General features: G+C 48.9%; 1 protein-coding gene across 10 annotated transcripts in view; it reads right to left on the reverse strand.

The window, feature by feature from the left end:
- The window catches only part of TTLL10 (tubulin tyrosine ligase like 10), a 212774-nt gene that overhangs the window by 29443 nt on the left and 162570 nt on the right, over nucleotides 1-20761 (reverse strand). For 9 of the 10 annotated variants that reach the window (XM_028740802.2, XM_028740803.2, XM_028740808.2 and 6 more), the window contains 3 exons: nucleotides 16396-16976; nucleotides 2047-2136; nucleotides 331-499 (listed from right to left, as the gene is read on the reverse strand). In XM_028740802.2, the coding sequence (XP_028596635.2) occupies nucleotides 331-499; nucleotides 2047-2136; nucleotides 16396-16976 (840 nt within the window). Of the gene's footprint in view, nucleotides 1-330; nucleotides 500-2046; nucleotides 2137-16395; nucleotides 16977-17937; nucleotides 19888-20761 lie in introns of those variants that run through there. The other variant, XM_028740811.2, reaches the window with a different exon arrangement.

A 20761-nucleotide genomic window follows, 5' to 3' on the forward strand; every position in this document is an offset into this window, starting at 1 on the left:
TGATGGCTGCAGGAAGCTGGGCATGAAGGCATCAGCCCTCCTTCACTCATAAGAACATCAGGAGAGCCATTCCCCAGGATAACCAATAGGGAGACAGCCAGGACTGACATCACTTGTGACTTCAATCACCAAGTTGAAGAGGTTGCTTCTCCCTCCTCCCTCCTCTTCCTCTTTCCTTGTGTGCTGTGTCTGTTTTACACTGTGAGCCAGAGGCCCTGAGGACTAAAGGGTAGCATAGAAATGTTGTAAATAAGGAAATACAAGACTCTGGGGAGCCACAGGAAGAAGCACCCATGACCCAGGGGCAATTCTTTCTGCAGGCGTCCTTACATATCGATTCCATTTGCTCCTCCAATATAATAAAAAGGCCCCAGGTTGGGGGGCTCCTCTGGCTTCTTCTCCTCTGGGTGATTCATTCGGGGCGATGCTTTGGGAACGCTTTTCTGCCCTTTGGGTTTGGTTTCGTTTGCCGGCTCCCCTTCGGCTAAGTTGGAATTGCCTGGAACCAAGAGAGAAAAGCATGGGGGAGTCAGGTGGCTCCACAGGCAGGGCATGAAGGCAACAGCCCACCCTCGCTGTCATGCATCCAACCCTCAGAAGGACCTGGCAGGATCGGGCCAGCATCCTGTTCTCACAGTAGCCAACCAGATGCTCCTTATGGGAAGCCCGAAATCCGGCCCTGAGCACAACACTCCCCGCTGGTGATTCCCAGCAACTGGGATTCAGGGGCCTCCTGCCTCCAGCAGTTGTGGGTGGGCCACCGAAAGCTTGATGGGCCTGGTGTGATCTGCGGGGTTGCCAACCCTGCTCTAAAGTACCGTATTTTTCGCTCCATAAGACGTACCTGACCATAAGACGCACCTAGTTTTAAGAGGAGGAAAACAAGAAAAAAAAATATTCTGAATGAAACCGTGGATGTGCGATTTTTGTGGGCCACAGACATGATATGTGATTTGATGGTGAGTTTGGGGTAGCCCAATGCAAAAATCCTGAAAATCCATGTGGATCCGTGCTTTGTAACCACGTTTTTGCACCATTGTGGCCCCACGAAACAGTGGATGTGTGGGTTTTTTGGTGCAGGCTGTAGCCATGGACATGCTATGTGATCTGATGGTGAATTTGGGGTGACCCAATGCAAAAATCCTGAGGATCCATGTGCTTTTACCTCCCCCCTCCCAGGCAGCCTACTTTATCGCTAGCATCCCTTATCTCCCTCCTGACCGCTTGCCGATCAGCTACTCAGTGGCTTCCTTTCAACACCCCTTTCCCTCTTCTTTCTCTTAGCGCCTTTTCCTTAGCTGGAGCAGTTTTTTGCTCCTCCTTTTTTTCTAATTTCTCTCATTGCTTGTTTTAGTATTCCTGCCTCCTCTCCTTGCAAGTTCGCTGTCTTTACTCCCCCCCCCCCCCGGCAGCCTCCTTTACTCGCAGCCTTATCTCCCGCCCAATCGCTTGCCGATCAGCTGCTCAGCGACTTCGTTTCAACACCCCCTTCCGTCTTTCTTAAAAAAAAAAAAAGGACGATCTGTTTTTCGTCCCAAGCAATTTGGCTCCAGGGACCACGCATTTGCCCCATAAGACGCACAGACATTTCCCCTACTTTTTAGGAGTAAAAAGTGCGTCATATGGAGCAAAAAATACGGTATGTGCTCCCTGCCAGAAGAGACCCTTTCCCCACAGATACGCTTGCTTTGATGCCCGTGTTCACAGGTCTCCGCTGAGCTGTTCAAAGTTCACAGAGCGTTCAAGGAAGGCAGAGTCTGCTCTCCAGAGACCAGGGTGTAGCATCATGCCAATTAATTTGGGGAGGGGGTCGTTGCAACTGTGCGACACCCACCCAGGATGAGAGTCGGCTCCGTCAGGTCGGAACTAATTGGCCATTGCCTCTTTGAAGGCCTCCCACTCTCATGCTGGAGTCCTTTGTGAGAGCAACGCCAGCTTCGCTTTACACATGCAGCCAGCCAGATATGGGTCTGGGTTTGGGGACAGTGTGGGTCGGGGAGGAGTGGGGCAGGGAGGGCACATTGGGGGAAGCAAGAGGGTGCCTACTGCTTTGCTTCTCTGGCTGCAAGTCTTTCTCAGTTTGGCTTTCAAACATGCTCATGAATTTCTCCCTTGTACTTGCGACACACTTGGAATCTGCAGAGGAAGAGGAGGAGAGAAAAAGCCATTGGGCCCTGAACCCAATAACACCAATACTGACCACAAGACTCAAAGATAAATGGTTTGGCGAAAAGACCCATCTCCCCCAACTTTTGCCTTCTAAATTCTGGAGGAGGATTCTGAGGGACATGGCAGTGGGCTCTTCGTGGTCATTCATATTTTGTGCCTTTTAATTTGGAATTGCTTCAAATCAACGTTTCGTCCGTGGTGGCTACATTACTGTTTCTTCAGCACAGCCACACCCACCCTGTATATTTAAAGCACCATAGAATTAGCTGTAGAGCAGGAAGGGACCCCAAGGGCCATCTAGACCAACCCCCCGCAAGGCACGAAACACAGCAAAAGAATCCCTGACAGAGGGCTATTCAATCTCTGTTTTTATTTTTGGAAAAAACCATTCTGCATGCAAAGCAAGTGAACTAATGCTCTTCCCTTAAGATGTAGGAAGCTGGATAATGCAGAGTGAAACTATTGGTCCATCTAGTTTATGATTGTCTACACTGACTGACAGTGGCTTTCTAGGGTTTCAGATAAAGTTCCCTCCCGGCTGTACCTGGAGAGGCCGGGGATTGAACCTGAGATCTTCTGCATGCTCCTCAACTGAGCCGTGGCCCTGCCACTAAGAAAGGAGCTTGCTTTCAGAGAGAGAAAGGGACCGCACACCTTTTTTGCCCATTAGCTCACTCTTTGAGTCGACCAGCACCTCATCTGCCAGAGCATTTCGAGAGGCAGAGTGCCCAATTTGCTGCCAATAATGAACAGGAGGCGCCCAAGCCAAGTTATTTAATGAGACACGGCCAGCTTCCAAATCGAGGGCAGCACCAGAAACGCGAGTGGGTGGATTCAATAAAGTTCAGAGAAAGGAGGACAGAATTCTTTGCTAAGTCCTGGAAACCAGGTTGAGGCTCGAAAGAAAATCTGGGTCACAACTTTCCCCTAGGAACAAAGGAAGCAGCTTTTTACCATTGGCCCATCGAGCTCAGTATTGTCTACACTGACCGGCAGCAGCTCTCCAGGGTTTCAGGCAGGGGACAATCCCAGACCTACATGGAGATGCTTTTAAGTATTGAACCTGGGGCGTCTTGAATGCAAATCTCTGCCACTAAGCTGTGGCCGTTCCCCAAAGGAAATGCACCCATTGAAGGTTCTGCTTTAACTTTTGCAATTATCCTGCACTTTCCACTCGGTCTGTTCATGAAGTGCAGCCCGAGATCAGAGGTGGTGGTGGTGGGGAGTAATTCAGTTTGGTTTGCATTTTAACACCACCCTACCTAATTTGCAGGGACGCGGGTAGCGCTGTGGGTTAAACCACAGAGCCTAGGACTTGCCAATCAGAAGGTCGGTGGTTCGAATCCCTGCGACAGGGTGAGCTCCCATTGCTCGGTCCCTGCTCCTGCCAACCAAGCACTTTGAAAGCACGTCAAAGTGCAAGTAGATGAATAGGTACCACAATGGTGGGAAGGTAAACAGTGTTTCCGTGCGCTGCTCTGGTTCTCCAGAAACGGCTTAGTCATGCTGGCCATGACCCGGAAGCTGTACGCCGGCTCCCTTGGCCAGTAAAGCGAGATGAGCGCCGCAACCCCAGAGTTGGCCACGACTGGACCTAATGGTCAGGGGTCCCTTTACTTTTACCTTTACCTAATTTGCACTTCGGCAAATTCGGACAATCGGTCCATCTAGCTCATAACCACACTTTCCTGAATTCTGCAAGGCAGTTCTCCAGCCACAAAATGTGGACCAAAAATTTATGTATTGAGGAAAGGTGTCCATAAGAATGCAATTATGAGTGAAAACAAACAAAAATGTATTATATTAGGGAAATTGCTTGCAAAAAAGAGAAAGACAGACATATCAGGCAAAATTGAATAGAGAACTGTGTATATTAAGGGGAATGTACACTGATAAATTTCCGTGGGGATCATTTTTTGAAAAAGGAATATGGCAACTGAAATTGACACTTTTGTCCTTTTCTACCTGAGAGTCATAAAAACTGGCTTGGTCTAGTCTGTGGACATTCACAGTCCAGGAATACTTGGCTGTCCATTTGGAAACCTTTGACTTCTCATAGTTAATAGTTAGATATTCATTTCTACCATAATCTGCAAATCCAATAAGCAGCTGTCTTAAGCCTCAGATGGATTTCCGAGATTAAAATGCCATTGCTTGGGCAGGAGGTACGCCTGGCTCCAACCTTGTCATTATTTATGAGCCAGCCCAAGAAGATTTTGTTTTGTTTTCCTGGGCATCTCGGCAGCATCACTGATATGATTGTACTGCTAAATCTGTTTTTAATACGTCCGTGTGATTTTATGACCGCAATCTTTACTTGCTTGAAAATCGCTTTGGGAGTTGGGTGGGTTTTATTTATTTTTGGTAATGGGAAGCGATACATAAATTCAAGAATCCCACTCAATAAACCTCACTTAACAAAATGGAAGCTTTAGTGGTGCTTTGTTTAGGCGGGCGAAAAGGTACTGAGCCCAAAGTTATGGGACAATCAGCCAAGCACTGAGTAGAACTCATTTGGATAACACAACTTTCCGCTGCCTGCCATTAGTATTAGTTTTTTTTTTTTTTTAAAAAAATGTTCATTTATTATTATTTCATTATTGGGGTTTTTTGGGTGGGGTTTTTGGGTTGTTGTTTTTATTTTAATTATATATTTTGTGGTTTTATGACTTGAAGAAAATGTGTGTGCAATGGTGGAGAAGGCTGGCGCGGCTGCGTTTGAGCAGCAAGCCACGCCCCCACCGAGCTTCCCTATTGGGTGCCCAACTGGGGAGGGGCGTGGCGCCAGCCCTGGAGTTGAAGCAGGGGGCAGAGCGCCCCCTGCATGACGCAGGAATCGTCTCCTGCTCACAATCCCTTCCCTCCTGGGAGTAGGAAAGGCTTTGTTGTTTTTATTGAAATTATATATTTTGTGGTTTTATATTTTGTTTTTTTGTACTGTGAACCGCCCTGAGACCTCAGGCTATAGGGTGGTAAAGGTAAATGTAAAGGGACCCCTGACCATTAGGTCCAGTCACGGACAACTCTGGGGTTGCGGCGGTCATCTTGCTTTACTGGCCGAGGGAGCCGGGATACAGCTTCCGGGTCATATGGCCAGCATGACTAAGCCGCTTCTGGCGAACCAGAGCAGCACATGGAAATGCCGTTTACCTTCCCGCTGGAGCGGTACCTATTTATCTACTTGCACTTTGATGTGCTTTTGAACTGCTAGGTTGGCAGGAGCTGGGACCGAGAAACGGGAGCTCACCCTGTCGCGGGGATTCAAACCGCCGACCTTCTGATCGGCAAGTCCTAGGCTCTGTGGTTTAACCCACAGCGCCACCCGTGTCCCTTATAGGGTGGTATATAAATTCTAATTATTATTATTATTATTATTATTATTATTATTATTATTATTATTATTATACTATGCTTCATTGGAAGATCTCAGAGGGGTTCACAAGATAAAAATACAGGATAGAAGCACAAACTAATTAGTTAAAAATGAAAACAAAACAATAACCCCCTCCCACAAACACTTTATTCTAATAGTAGTGCCTGGTCTGCCGTCCCATTTGTCTTTGCCCCACCCTACAAACTTAGACTCCAAATATGTTTTCTTTCACTAATAGAAGCCTTTTTTCCAAGCCCAATTGCAGCATGCGGGTAATTTGAGATGTGTTGAAGTGTGGAGCCAGCCCATTGTGGGTGCATGGAGCCCTCTCCCACCAGCCTCCACCTGCCTTTGTACAACCAGCCCTGCCCATTCATCTTCTGCCTCCCTTTGGCCCTTGAAGAACTCAGTGAGGAGGGACCATCAGTCGGAGCCACCTGCCATTGGCTCCGGCCCCGCCTGTCATTGGCACTGGCTCCGCCTGCTCTGGGCGCCCCTTCCGCCCTGCCAGCCACCACAGGCCCATCTCAGGTTGGTGCTAGAGGCGGTCTTTGCTCACCTCTTTGCCTATTGGACGGGGTGATTTTAACCCTCTGCCTGCCATTTCCCAGGCGTCTTCCCGCTGCGGCTCTCCCCTTGCGAGCCTCACCTGCTTTGGTGTAGTACGGATACCAACGGAAGCCTAAGCTGATGGCGACTGCTCTTTCACTGGCATCCAAAGGCCTTTCATCCATCCATCCTACATAAGCCAGAGCAATTTGGTCAGAACCGGGCGGGCGCTGGCTCTTGTTTTGAAAGCCAACGCGGCCGAGTGGTTAGAGTGCCAGGCTAGGATGCAGTGGAGACCAGGGCTCAAATTCCCAGCTCCTCAATGACTTTAGGCTGGTCTGTGGTGGGAATAGGGGGCTCCTAACAGCTCTCAGCACACCCAGCAAACTACAGCTCCCAGGATTCTTTGGGGGAAGTCATGATACTGCTTTATGTGTACAGTGCCGATGGGCCCCAGGATAAATATCTCCGCTTACAGCTCTCTCTTTTACATAATTCCTCCAGTGCCTTGAAAAACAGTTGAATGGAAAGATGTGCAGATCACGAAGATCCTCTGATAGGCATTCTTGTGGTTCCTCAGGCCCCTGAGGTTCAGTCAGCCTTTACAAGGGACCAAGCTTTTAATATGGTGGGCCTTGTCTTGTGGAACTGCCTGCCAATGGAGGTTCAGCAAGATTCATTCCTGCCTTCTTTCAGATGCCTCTGAAAAACTGTGTTATTCAGTGGCCTTTGATGTGAGAATTTCTTTTTACCGGCTAGTATTTATCAATGCTTTTAATGGATGTTTATCAGAATGGAACTGTTTATGTGGTATACAGCCTTGCGCTCTCTCTCTCTCTCTCTGTTGTTGTTGTTGTTTATATATAAAAAGTGTGGTCTATAAGAATTTTAATAAATAAAATTAAAGTGGAGCAGTGATGCCATTGGGCTTCTGGCAGGGATTCCCAGGATGAAGCTGAGCACAAAATGTAACATAACCTCACTTTGTGGCCAATTTCAAAAATTGGATGGATGGAGGCACAAGCTCTTCCAATGCAAGGTGATGGATTCCACATTGCTAGATGTTTTAAATCAGAAAATGGCTGGCTCCCTCTAGCAGCAGATTTTACCTATCAGGGATCCTGTAGCGAGGATCTTACCAATCAGGGATACCCTTGCAGCAGATTTTACCTGCGAAGGGACATTGTAATAGTGGACTTCCTGCATTGGCTAAATGGGATTGGCCTAAATAACCTCTGAGATCCCTTCCGATAGCTCATTGAAGAGTTCGGCACTTTGAGCTGCTCCTTCCCTGCACATCGGCTCATTTAATTATTTAATCAAAGCTCTTGAGCCAAACATCGCCTGGCCAAGGGAGAATCTCCACTCGAGGCTCATTAGTTCTTTCGACTGCCTCTCGCCGCTTAATGAAGAGGCGCTTTCTGTGTTCAAGAGCAAAGCTGTGTCTTCAAGAAGCAAAGGCTCGTGGAAAATTAAAGAATTCTTTTCAAAAAAAACAAATCCTCTTGGGGCAGCTTCCTCCAAAGCGGAAACGGTCTTGTCATACAACTATCCCTTTGCAGGGCCCGGCTCTACCATTAGGCGAGTGCAGAGGCCGCTTCAGGTGGTTGATTTTGGGTGTCGGGAGCGGTTCCTTAATTTGTTGCTGCAAATTAAGTCCCCCAACCTCCTGGGGTCCCCCAACCTCCAAAAGGCGCATGTGTGGCCCCACCACCCCTTGCCCTTCCGATCCCATTGGGAGGGCAGCCAGAGGTGGGTGGGAGTGGGGTGTCAAGGTGGTTTCTCTTGGGATCTGGGGCTGTGGGGCTGACCTGAGAAGCACGTTGGTCTTTGAAGTGTCAAGGGAGGCGGGAAGCTGTAGAGCTTCTTCTTGCAGACCTTTTGTGAAAGGGGAGTCGGTGTTGAGGCTCCTTCCCGCTCTGAAGCCATATCCTCTAGAAGCTGACTCACACGCAGATCATAATGGGGAGGCTGTGATGTCACCTGTTGACTCAGGTGCCCTGCCCTCTCCAGAACTCTCCCCTGGCTGGCCAAGCGAGGAGGGGGTGTGACTGGGAACCTGGCTCTGCTTCCATCCTGTGAAAAGCCGCTGCCAGTCAGAGCGGGCAGTAATAAGACAGCTGAGCCCTCTGCGTAAGGCAGCTTCCTTCAGTGGGCAGAGCACCTGCCTGGCATGCAGAAGGTCCCAGGTTTATTTTTTTATTTTTTTTAAAGATTATTAAAGTTTTCAAAGTATTACAAAAAGAAAAAAGAAAAAGAGAAAATACAAAATAAAAACAGTTAAAAACAATTCAATCTTTCCGTATCTTATCTTTCATTTGCTTGTTTCCCAGACCTCCTCACACCTCCCTTTTTTGTATTCCAATTCAATTTATTGGTTCAGCAAATCCTTTCCCTCTTTGTTTTTATCCTGATCTTTAATCTTAATATATTATAGCTTTATATTATCACCTGTTAACAATCCATTTTTACATATTCCTTTATGACATTACTGCTAAAAACCACTTAACTTCAATCCAACATCATTCTAACATTCATTAATTTTGCAATATTTCTGTAAATAGTCTTTAAATTTCTTCCAATCTTCTTCCACCGACTCTTCTCCCTGGTCTCGGATTCTGCCGGTCATTTCCGCCAATTCCATGTAGTCCATCAGCTTCATCTGCCATTCTTCCCGGGTGCGTAGATCTTGTGTCTTCCAATACTTTGCAATAAGTATTCTTGCTGCTGTTGTGGCATACATAAAAAAAGTTCTATCCTTCTTTGGCACCAATTGGCCGACCATGCCCAGAAGGTCCCAGGTTTAATCCCCAGGTAGTGCTGTCGCCTGTCAGAAACCCTGGACAGTCGCTGCCGGTCAGTGCTGACAATACTGAAGGAGATGGGCCATGGGTCTGAATCCACAATTCGTTTATTTAATATGGGTAGCAGTCAATTAAGTCCTACTCTGAGTGCACCAGTTGGAATTAAGTTAATCATGTGCACAGGCTTCAGTGGGCTTACTCAGAGTTGTTGTTGTTGTCGCTGCTGCTGTTATTTACTTATACCCCGCACTTCTGTCCAGGCCTCTCTCCAGCCAGTCTGGGCAGCTTCCAGTAGGATACTAAAAACACAGTAAAACACCAGTCATTAAAAACTTCCCTAAACAGGGCTGCCTTCAGATGTCTTCTCAAAGTCAGATAGTTGTTTATTTCCTTGACACCCACAGGGCGGGTGCCACTACCGAGAAGGCCCTCTGCCTGGTTCCCTGTAACCTCTTTTCTCGCAGGGAGGGTACCGCCAGAAGGCCCTCAGTGCTGGACCTCATTGGCCGGGCTGAATGATGGGGGGTGAAGAAGCTCCTTCAGGTATACTGGGCTGAGGCTGTTTACAGTAAGGTTGGCATTGGGTACAAAATGGCAGTGGTCATCCCCTCATGCAATCAAGAAGGGTTTCCTGTTTTCGTTCAGCATCGATGCTGTACCTTGATGCTTTAACAGGCTAAGCAGATGGTGAGAGTCCTCCGCCCTCTATGAGCTTACAGTCTAACGTTTTAACAGCCAACGGAGAGAGAGACGGGAAGGACAGAAGAGGCCAGTGGAGTGGCAGTGAGGAAAATAAATTACACCTCCCTAGGCTTCAGGCCAGGATGAAGGTTTCTGCCAAAAGCACTTGGGGAGGGCGCTTTAAGAGAGCTCCATTTCCAAAATCCATTATGGCCATTGGGGATGAGTGAATCAGTCCATTTTGATTCATCTGCGTTTTGCATTTTCCCAGCCTTTAGCTCAGTTCTCTGCATCAGTTGCGACGGCTTCTCCCCGCATGAAATCTTGTATTTTGAAGCACGGCTTTTTGTGCTGATCGCACTCCTGCCTGCCTGTCCCAATGTCCCCCACGGTGTGCCAAACAACCCGGTCAGATTCCTTGCCCCCGCTGCGTAGCAAGCACAACAAATGTCAAAGAAAAGCCTTTATAGTTCTGCGGTTCCAGTCTATGCACTCTGCCATAGCTGAAGGCCGCTATCGACGGATCCCCTATGAAGAGAGCATTTGCCCATGTGCAGGGGGAATGCGCCTGAAGATTTACCAGGCTACTTACTGGTTTCCCAATCTGTGAGGATTTACGAGCAGCCTTGTTCAAAGATTTAAATCTCCCAGTTGAGAAATCAACTGGATACAACTGGGTATCTAATCAACTTTTTATTAGGGAGCAAGTCACTCTACAGGTCTGAAAAGGCGGCCTGTGCTGCCTTTAGAGTGGCAATTTTAAGGAGAAAGGTTTGTGGGGATGATCAGTAAGATTATTCAGGGGAGAAAACTTATCTGATGGAATGTCTGGCTTTCGTGATTATTTTAACTGTGTACTGTAATTTATTCTGTTTTATGCATTTTGGGTTTCTGCAACGGCTTCAGCCACACAAATAAATAATATTCATATTCGCATCTATGTGGTTGTTTTTTTACGTCCTCATGGAAATTTGTCTGCATTTCTGTGCAAATTTCTCCTAACAGACACATTTTTCTTTGCAGTTTTGTCTAATCTGCCCAGTATTTCAAGGCATAAATATTTATATTTTCCCAGATGTTATCTTCACAAACATACACATTTGCATACATGCTTTATCTTAGCACAGTGGTACCTCGGGTTACAAACACTTCGGGTTACAGACTCTGCTAACCCAGAAGTAGAATCTCGGGTTGAGAACTTTACCTCAGGATGAGAACAGAAATCGCGCGGTGGCGGCAGCAGGAGGCCCCATTAGCTAAAGTGGTGCTTCAGGTTAAGAGCAGTTTCAGGTTAAGAATGGACCTCCAGAATGAATTAAGTTCATAACCAGAGGTACCACTGTATACGCATTTTTGTTCCCATTGGTTGGCTGGATAAATGCACCACAACATTCAGAGAAGTGCAGATTTTGAAGGATGGTTGATTCAGCTCACTTCTGGTTTCAGAAAGTGCAGGTTTGCTAGACTCTCCTTTAAATGCAAACTGAACCAAATTTCTCTCTCCCGTCTCAAATATCCTTGTGTAGATGGCAGTGCTGCAATATGGCTCAACGTGTGCAGCTAGTTTGATCTCCATGCAAACAGAGGTTTGCATAATGACTTAATCACTCCACTACCTATTTTCTTATTTTGCATACTTTATTAATTACTGTCTCCTCCAGGGTGTTCAGCTTATCATTATGTGACTTTCCTCCTTCGCAGATCAACATAAGTGAACAACAGCAAAGACCGTGATGTCATAAGCAGCTGTTTCAGTTGGATCGGTCCTGAATAGAGGGCTGGACCTGGCTTTTGCCCTGATCCGAATTTAACCCCTGATTAACCCCTGTAGTGAGGGTGCCTGTCTCTCTTCTCCCCACCCCCCATTACATTCTTACACCAGTGGAGCTTTCAAACAACCTGGAGTGTTCTGGGGCTCCCTCAACCCAATCTTGCCGAATTCTGGGTTGACCCACATCAGACTGATTTGGTTCAGGATCCAGGATTTGACCAGATCTGGTACATAGCAACCTCCCTGGGACTTGTGGGTATAGGACAGTAAATAAATTTAAATATTAATATCAACAACAACAACAACAACAACAAAACATAGTCCCACTAAATTCATTTTTAACCCTGCACTGTGATAATCAGAGGAAGTTGAATATATTACACCCCAGATGTGTTTTATAACAAACCGACCAGAGCCCTAATTAAACACCAGCCTCACCCTCAGATTGATTCAGGACTGACTGAGTCTGGGTTGGGTTGGGTGGTCCCAGGTCCCAGTGATTTGGGGGTCTGGATCAGGGCCCTGGATCAGGTCTGTTGTGCATGCGCAGCCCTAGTATTTATATTCCACTCATATAAGGGGTATAACATTAACTTGGCAAAGTTTGTATAGGTTGTTTGATATATTAACCCCAGAATACCCAGATGTGTATCGTGTGTGTGTGTGTAATTTTCATTTAATTACATTGTTTTCTCTCTGTGTATCTCTATGTCAATACACTATTGAACTTTATTTTTAAAGGGGATATCATACTCAGCTCTTCAGCCAAAACGGCTTACAGATTTATTTATTTTTAGCCTACGGTCCTTGCCTTCAGGCTTACAATCTAAGAAGGCATGACACATAAGGAAGAAGGGAAGAGGAGGGCAGAGGAAAATGCGTGAGAAGGACACATGGGACTAACTGCATATCCTTGATGCAAACACAGAAGCCATGTCTGAATAGCTGCTGTGGGCTGATTTTTTAAGCACCTCTCTCTTTTTCTGCTTCTTTTCTCTCACACCCCTCCACCTCCATTGCTGCTCCTGCCCCCCCCCCCAACGGCAGTGGCGGTTAAGAGCCATTTTGAGACACTTTATCCTGAAACCCTGGCTCGAGAGATACACACATCAGTGACAGGAGGCGCGAGAGGGGAAGGAGCTCCCGTTCCGTTGAAACACGTCCCCGTCTCTGCCTAATACGGGGAGGCTCCGTAATTACAAACATAAGGAGATCAAAGAGGGCTGTCCCCCGGGATTCTTCCCTTTCAAGATTAAAGACGCACTTTCAGGCTCGCTGTATATATTTTGACACACATTATTAAAGCATAAGCCCCCAACCTTTCTCCCTCCCAGACTTTGCATTTGTAGTTTCACACACACCCCTCCACCTCTCTTGGTGGCTAATTATTACCACAATCCTCTCCGCCCCCTCTGTCGTGTATTCAAAGTATTAATTTGGGTTTTAAAAATACCAGCTGCTGGTTGTGTTGTTGGGCATGTACCGTTCTGGCTTTTATCTCCCGTTGTGGCGAAAGAGGGAAGCAAGCACTGAGTTCAGGTGCTAGACTGTACAGTAAAGAGCAATGACATTCCTTAGACTCATCCTCTCTTGAAATGTCTCCTTTTTTGAAGCCCTAAAAATTAGAAATTAAGACTGTCTACTTAACATCCTGTGCTCAAACTGGAGATGCAACGCTAAGCATGACAGGCAAAGCGCTGGGAAGCCTTGTAGGCACTTTGGAGATACGCTGCTGCGTAAATCCATGTTTAACATGGGGCAGCACAAGGGCTAGCAGCTCCCTCCATTTGAGAATGGGAAGCAAGGGGTTATATCCTGTTCTAGTCCCACTCAGAGCAGACGCACTGGCAAACCGAGATTCAGTAATTTCAGTGAGTCAACAGAATACCACCCAAAAAGTTTGGGCAGAGGTTTGGAGTTTGGAATCATCTTATATAAACTGAAGCCAGAGAGATGCTCTACTCATAGGGAGGAGGCAGCCAGGCAGTGTGGGAAATCCACATGGCAGCTAGACCCAGCAACCCAGCGCAGCTTGAAGGACTGCGCCAGGGCAGATAAATTAATGGTGGGCCCTGTCATGTGGTTTGACCCAAGGAGCTGTCCAATGCTACCAGGTGCTGATTCCATCCCTGATTCCTAACCAGCTAGGATTGTATTGGTTCTGCCTGCAAAACGTTTTGTTCTATAAGGCAAATGAGTACTGGAGTCTGAAAAGCAGTCAAATCTGCATTCTAGGCCCCACCAGCCTCTGCCCTGGATCTCCTCCACCTCCTGATTCCATCCAGTTTCCAACAGAGACCCAGCAGACTGTGCCAGGCTCCGCCCCTGAGCCCACATGGTTCCAGCTTGGCTCCGCCCTAACCTGGGCTCCGCCTCTCCCAGCTGTATGTCAACTTTGGGGGAAGGGCCAAAGATCACTGGTTCCATCCCTGGTGCCTCCAGTTAAGAGAAAGGTTGTCTGTCCACAATTTGAATTGTTGCACTCAAGGGAGGAGAAAGGTTGATGGGAAGGCTACTGTTGAGTTGTGGCTACTGCTAGACCTCTTCAAAGCAGATTCTCTGAAGTTACCGTATTTTTCGCTCTATAAGACGCACCAGACCATAAGACTCACCTAGTTTTTGGAGGAGGGAAACAAGAAAAAAAAATATTCCAAATCCCAGAAGCCAGAACAGCAAGAGGGATCACTGCACAGCGAAAGCAACGATCCCTCTTGCTGTTCTGTCTTCTGGGATAGCTGCACAGCCTGCATTCGCTCCATAAGACGCACACACATTTCTCCTTACTTTTTAGGAGGGCAAAAGTGAGTCTTATAGAGCGAAAAATACGGTAATCATCATGACTAACTCCCCGTGCAGGGAGGAGGAAGCCAAGCAAGGACCGCCCTCCGCCTCCTTCTCCCAGCGGTATCTCCCACTGGATGTGACCCCAATGTAGGGGTCAACCTGCTGCCCCTGCTCCAGTTGGTCTGGCTGGCAGAGGCAGTGTGCCTCTGAATGGCAGTTGCTGGGCAATGCAAATCAGTAGAGCTCTGTTGCATGCAGGTCCTGCTTGCAGACTTCCCAGTGGCATTTAGTCTGCCACTGTGAAAATAGAATGAGCCTTTGGTCTGATCCAGCAGGGCTGCTCTTATTCATAACAGTGAGAGGGGGCTGCTGCCTTCACGCCCCACCTGGGGGCTTCCTGGAGCCATCTGATTGGCCACTGTGGGGATACAGGATGTTGGGACGAGACGGGCCTTTGGCTTGATCCAGCAGGGCTCTTCCTATGTTCTCACGTTGCCAGGTGGCCTCAAATTATTCCATTGTTTCAAACTCAATTTCAGCACAGTTCCAGGTGCTATTCCTTTTATTCAAATGTCTCCAACCTGCACTCTTTTGCGATAAACCAATATCCACTTTATTGCCAGGATTGTAATAGGACAATTAGCAAACCAATATTGCCAGGGAAATAAAATAACAGGGCTTTGTCTTCGTCTTTTTGCATTTTTATAGCATACAAATATTTGTGGCGCGCGCACACACCTGCCCCTCCCCTCTAAAAAAACCCCTCAGCTAAATTGCCCTATTAATGAAGCTACCATCTTCGCTTCTAGCCAAATTGCCTGCTAATGGGACCTGTTTTTATATACCCCTTCCCCATATTTCTAATTTGTTCTTTTATAAGTCTCACTTGGACGATTTCGGTTTTATGAAGTTCTTGGCAAGGGGAGGGAGAGCGAAGCCTCTGCCTTTTCTCTTTTTTGCCTTTTTTTGATAGACGCTGAGCGGATATGTGGAATACAGTCCCAAAACTGATCCATTTGAGATGAAATGCATGGAAGCAGACCTGGTGCGTCCCATGAATATCAACCTCTGGCAATGCCCACCGATCTGCCACCTTATCTGCTGGCAACTGGAAATACGAGTTATACAGTATAATGTGCCATTTTTGCAGCTCCCTTTTCAGGCATTGTCTTGCTGGCCTGCCTGACAACAGAAGTCATCTGGGCCAGATGATCCCGCCTCTCCTCCTCCATGGGCTGTTCTGGGGGTTCATCAAATCTCCCAAGCAGCTCCAAGGCGGGCGCAAGGGAAGGACAGGGGAGAGAGTCATGTTGTGCTAGCAGGTTCTGTTGCGCCGGCTTCCATTAGTGCAGCAACTTAGTTGACTCTGCCACACTGGGTTGTATCCAGTGCTAGTCAGTCTTACCCAGAACAAACCCACTGAAATCAGCAGACCCAAGTTAGCCATGTCCATGCATTTCAATGAGTCTACTCTGAGTAGGATTAGCATTTGGTGCAAGCTATAAGGTTGGGTCCAGTGCTAATCCTCGCCCTGTTTTTTGGTGGTGATATTTTATTGGAAGTCTTTAGACCCTTTCAAACTGCATTCTCCATTGTCGCAACTTGCCCTGGGACAGGCCTCAAAGTGGAAGGTGGGTAACAATTTAAGAGAGTAATGACACTTGGGGTTTCGTTTTTCCCCAAAGGGTGCAAGCAGCCTGTTGTGTGGACGCCACTTACAGGGTAGGAGAGATGGTTTTCAGAGGGGCCAAGCCAAGCCAAAAGTAGGGGGGTGTCATGGGCAGACCGGACACTGAGGAACAGTGGGAAGAACCAGCTGAGGAACCCCCAAGGGAAGACGGCTCGGAGCCCAGGAAGTGGTGGTGGGACAACAGGGAGTCCCAGAGAAGACCGGGAAGAGGAGGTGTTGGAAGCTGAGGAGGTAGCAGGGCTTTGTGAGCTGGGAGAGGCCAGAATCAGAGGCGGACATGAAGCAGGGGAGTAAGAGAAGGAGGCACAGAGGCAGGCTGATGAAGAGTCAAGGGTGTCTCCCCCTCCTGCTGCGACAAGCTCCCACCCCTCGGTCTCCCTCGGACCACTCCTCATTGCTCCATTACCTCTGGTGGTTCCCCAGCTGGTTCCTCCCACCACTCCCCTGCGCCCAACCAGTAGAGGTGAGGTGGGCATTGCTAGGGTCGGTTGTCCTCCCCCCGCACCCTGCTTCTCTATCTAACCCGGGATTCTCCTGGTGCCACCCCTGGAGATCCCTCAAGGGCTCTGATTACCTCCTCGTCCTCTGTGCTTCTTCCTCCGCTTGCCAGCGCCGCCCGCTAAGACCCCCTTGGGGTTTACCTTCGAGCTGGAGTGGGACATGGGGAGTGGGTTTCTGACGGTGTGCTGAGTGGGCCCGGGAGGCCTCGCCTCTGCGCCGGCTTCCTGGCCATGAGCAGGACCCTCCTCACACCCTCCTTCCTCCTGGGACGAGCTCCCCTCCAGCGAAACCTCGCTGCCTCCCGCCCTTGGGCTTGCAGCCTCCAGCGGGGTCCTTTCTGGAGACTGTCTCTGGGCTCGGCCAGTCCCTGTAACCGGGCCTCCTTTAACTGGGTTTGTCTCAAGGTCCCCCAAATTCATTCCGGAGGGACCCTGGAGGCCCAAGGCCTCCGCTTGCTCATTGCTGCTCAGTTCAAAGTTGCTGACGGTCTCCGCGATGGGCTCCAGCCTGAGGGCCATCTCTTCCGACCTCAGTGGAGGCTGCAGCCTGCTTTCCTCAGCGCCCATATCCTCGCCTTGTTCACTTGGAAGACAGAAGATTGATCGCTTGCTGGGGAGCTCCATGGACGACGCCCATCTGTGCTCCGGACAGTGGCTGTGAAAATAACCAAAGAGGAACTGCAAGTTCAGATAGCAATGGAGCCAATGCGGAAGAGACCAGGGTTTGAATCCCTCAACCCGCCGTGAAGCTCACCGGAGTGGCCTTGGGGCAGTCCCTGCCTCAGCGTGGCCTACCCTACAGGGTTGTTGTGGCAATAAAATGGGGACGGGGAGAGAACAATGTGGTTTGAATCCCCATTGCTTGGTCCCTGCTCCTGCCAACCTAGCAGTTCGAAAGCAAGTACTGCAAGTAGATAAATAGGTACCACTCTGGCGGGAAGGTAACTGGCGTTTCCGTGTGCTGCTCTGGTTCGCCAGAAGCGACTTAGTCATGCTTGCCACATGACCCAGAAGCTGTACGCTGGCTCCCTCGGCCAATAAAGCAAGATGAGCGCCGCAACCCCAGAGTCGGTCACGACTGGACCTAATGGTCAGGGGTCCCTTTACCTTTACCTAATACCACTTTAAACAGCCAGGACTCCCCCCCCCCGAGAATTCTGGGAGATGTGTTGCACAGAGTGCTGAGAGTTGTTAGGAAACCTCCTATTCCCATGAAAAAACTACAGTTCCCAGAGTTCCCTGTGAAGAGGGATTGGTTGTTAGGCAACTCTGGGAATTGCAGCTACTGAAGGGAATAGGGCTCTCCCTAGACACTACACAACTAGATGGCCCAATGGTCTGACTCCCCACCAGGGAGCCTTCTGCGTTCCCATTTCCTAATGGAAGAGCCAAACCTCAGTAGCAGAGTATCTGCTTTGCATGCAGAAGGTCCCAAGTTCAATCTCTGGCTGGGAGAGACCCCTGCCTGAAACCCTGGAGAGCTGCTGCTGCCAGTCAGTGTAGACAGTACTGAGCTAAGCAGACCAATGGTCCGACTCAGGGTAAGGCAGCTTGCCTGTGTGATAAATAAACGAAGACCCAACCCAAACAGAAAGCAAAGTAACAGAAGCTCTAACCTTAACTTGGCACGCCCTAAATGCTTTAATAAAGCATTTGTGGGTTTGTATTCCAGCCGAGCCATACGGAAGTCTAAAGCTGGCCAAACTCCCCGCTTCCCAAGCAGGCTCGGGGTTTCGGAGGCTCGGCGTGTGTTTTGCTCTGCGCTCAGGCGACCCCAGCGTCTCAAGCGGCCCAGCCCTGGCACTCTGAGCATCTATAGGCAGCAAACTATTTTTCCCTCTTCCTGGGCAGCTCAAAGGCAGGTCTCAGCACTATCAACAAGGGCCAGTCACCTAGCAACTGCTGCTTAGGAACTGTTGCTAGAATTGTGAAGGATTTCCTGCATTAGTGAGCAGGCTTGATTTCTGCCCCGGGGACTTTGTGGTGCATATGTTTGAGGACTCCGGGTTTGCAGCGGCACAGTGGGCTCTTCTGAGTCCCGATAGGCCTTTGCCCGGCCTCCCACAATGCCCTGGGTCAATGTGAGACAGAGGCATTGTGGTAAATCAAAATGGCAGTCAGTACTGGGCCAGGGGGTGGAACTAAAGAGAAAGTGGGGTGCCCATGCAGATGGAAGCACATTGGCCCTATCAGAACAGGGCTGGCACTGGACATCATGAAAAGTCCTCACTATCGTGTGCCAGTGGTGTGCCAGGCTTGCTCCAAGGCGTCCCGATAAATTGCCACAGGAAACTTTGCACTCTGGAATGCTGGGAAAAGAAGGCAGAATGACAGCAGGACTCCACAAATCTATACAATGATGGCCTTGGTCCATCAAACTCATTATTGTCTACTCTGACTGGCAGTGGTGCTCCAGGTGTTTCCCAGCCCTACCTGGGGAAGATCTGCCCTTCCCCGTCACTCATAATGAAAAACAAGTGAGTTTGGAATTGGCTGCGGAAGCCTGAGTGGGCGGAGTCAGTCCGGGGCCTGAAGGTTCTTCGCAGAGAAGGCTGCCACCTGCAGTTCAAAGGCTCGCCACACGGGGCAGCTGTGCATAGATCCTGGCAACACCAAGGGCATTGGGAACCTGCTGGGTTTTGTACGGAGCTCTGCGCATGCCCCGTTGGCACAGAGTCCCAGTTCATGTCCCGACCCTGTTCACATCAGCAGTGCACATTGAAAAGCCGCCACCTCAACAGGCAACTTGATTGTGATTGTGCGCATGCTCATAGCAAGATTCCTTTGGTGTGAGGTCTCCATGGTCAAACTCTGGAATTCGCTCCCATGGAAGGTAGCGACGGCCACCAACTGGGATGGCTTAAGAAGAGGATTTGGGCTCCCCCATTCTTACCTTTTGCCCTGTGCTTTTCAGAAACAGGTCCACGTTTTAAAGCAGGGGTCAGCAACGTAAGGCCCATGGGCCACAAGCGGCCCATGGGGGTCGTTTAACCAGCCCACGAGCTGCCCCTGAACCAAGTAGCCTGCTCAGCTGTGCTAAACTGGTGTAGCGTGGCACGGGAACTTGCTTTTGCGGTGCCGGAAATTGTGTCTGCGCATGTGCAGACACTGGAAATCATGTCTGTGCAGATGTAAACACCGGATATCGCAGGTCCACAGAGGGATCTCTGCTGGAGTGAACCACCCCAGGCAAGGTAAACCTTGCCGACCCCTGTTTTAAAGCACAGTGCCCCAGCGCTTCCTCCCCTGACCCCGCCTCCCCCATGAAAACCTGCTCTTTAATACAGAATTGGAGCAAATGGCAATTAGGAATTGCCATTTGCTCTAATTCAGCAGTAAAGAACAAGTTTTCACCAGGGGGGAAAACAACAACAAAACACCAGCACTCAGATATGGACCTTGAAAGTGGGAGATGGGGGGGGGGTGTTTCTACCTCTCCACATGTGGGAAAATGACAGGATATATGATATAAATATGGTAAAGGGCCTTGTAGGTATTTTCTTTCTCTTCCCCTCTTCTCTTTTTTCTCTGGTAGTATTATTATTGGGATGCGGGTGGCGCTGTGGGTAAAAGCTTGCTGATCGAAAGGTCGGCGGTTTGAATCCCCGCGGTGGGGTGCGCTCCCGCTGCTCGGTCCCAGCGCGTGCCAACCTAGCAGTTCGAAAGCACCCCCGGGTGCAAGTAGATAAATAGGGACCGCTTACTGGCGGGAAGGTAAACGGCGTTTCCGTGTGCTGCGCTGGCTCACCAGAGCAGCGATGTCACGCTGGCCACGTGACCCGGAAGTGTCTCCGGACAGCGCTGGCTCCCGGCCTCTAGAGTGAGATGGGCGCACAACCCTAGAGTCTGTCAAGACTGGCCCGTACGGGCAGGGGTACCTTTACTTTACCTTATTATTATTATTCCTGTTTTGTAGATTAGCCTAATACTTACTGTATTTTATGCCAAAAAATCCAATTTTTCTTAAAAAAAGAAAGAAAAAGAAAGCCCAGACCTGTTACCTGAGCAAAAGTAAGTGTGGATGAGCTCTTAGTCAAATTCATGGCGACTCTCCAATGGCTACTAGCCACAATGGCTATGCTGAACCTTCACTGTCGGAGGCAAATTGTCTCTGAGTAATACCAGTTGCTGGAACTGCAAGTGGGGCGAGGGCTGCTAAAGTCAGGTCCTCCTCGCAGACCTTCCACTGGGACACCTGGCTGACCTCCACAAGAAGAGGATGCGGGACTAGATGAGCCTTTGGCCTTATTCCGAAGAGCTTAAGTCCTTCCTCTGACTGCAATATGTGGCAAGTCTATTACATTTGAAGGCTTCTTCCGGATGACCTGTTTACTGAGCATTCATCCTGATTTCCTTGCACATTGCTTATGCAGAGGTTAGACTACGGTATTGATGGAGCATTCTCTCTTATTGGTTTCTGGGGAAGTCATACCTGATTTG

Source organism: Podarcis muralis, chromosome 7 (assembly GCF_964188315.1).
Source record: "Podarcis muralis chromosome 7, rPodMur119.hap1.1, whole genome shotgun sequence".
NCBI classification, from domain to species: domain Eukaryota; kingdom Metazoa; phylum Chordata; class Lepidosauria; order Squamata; family Lacertidae; genus Podarcis; species Podarcis muralis.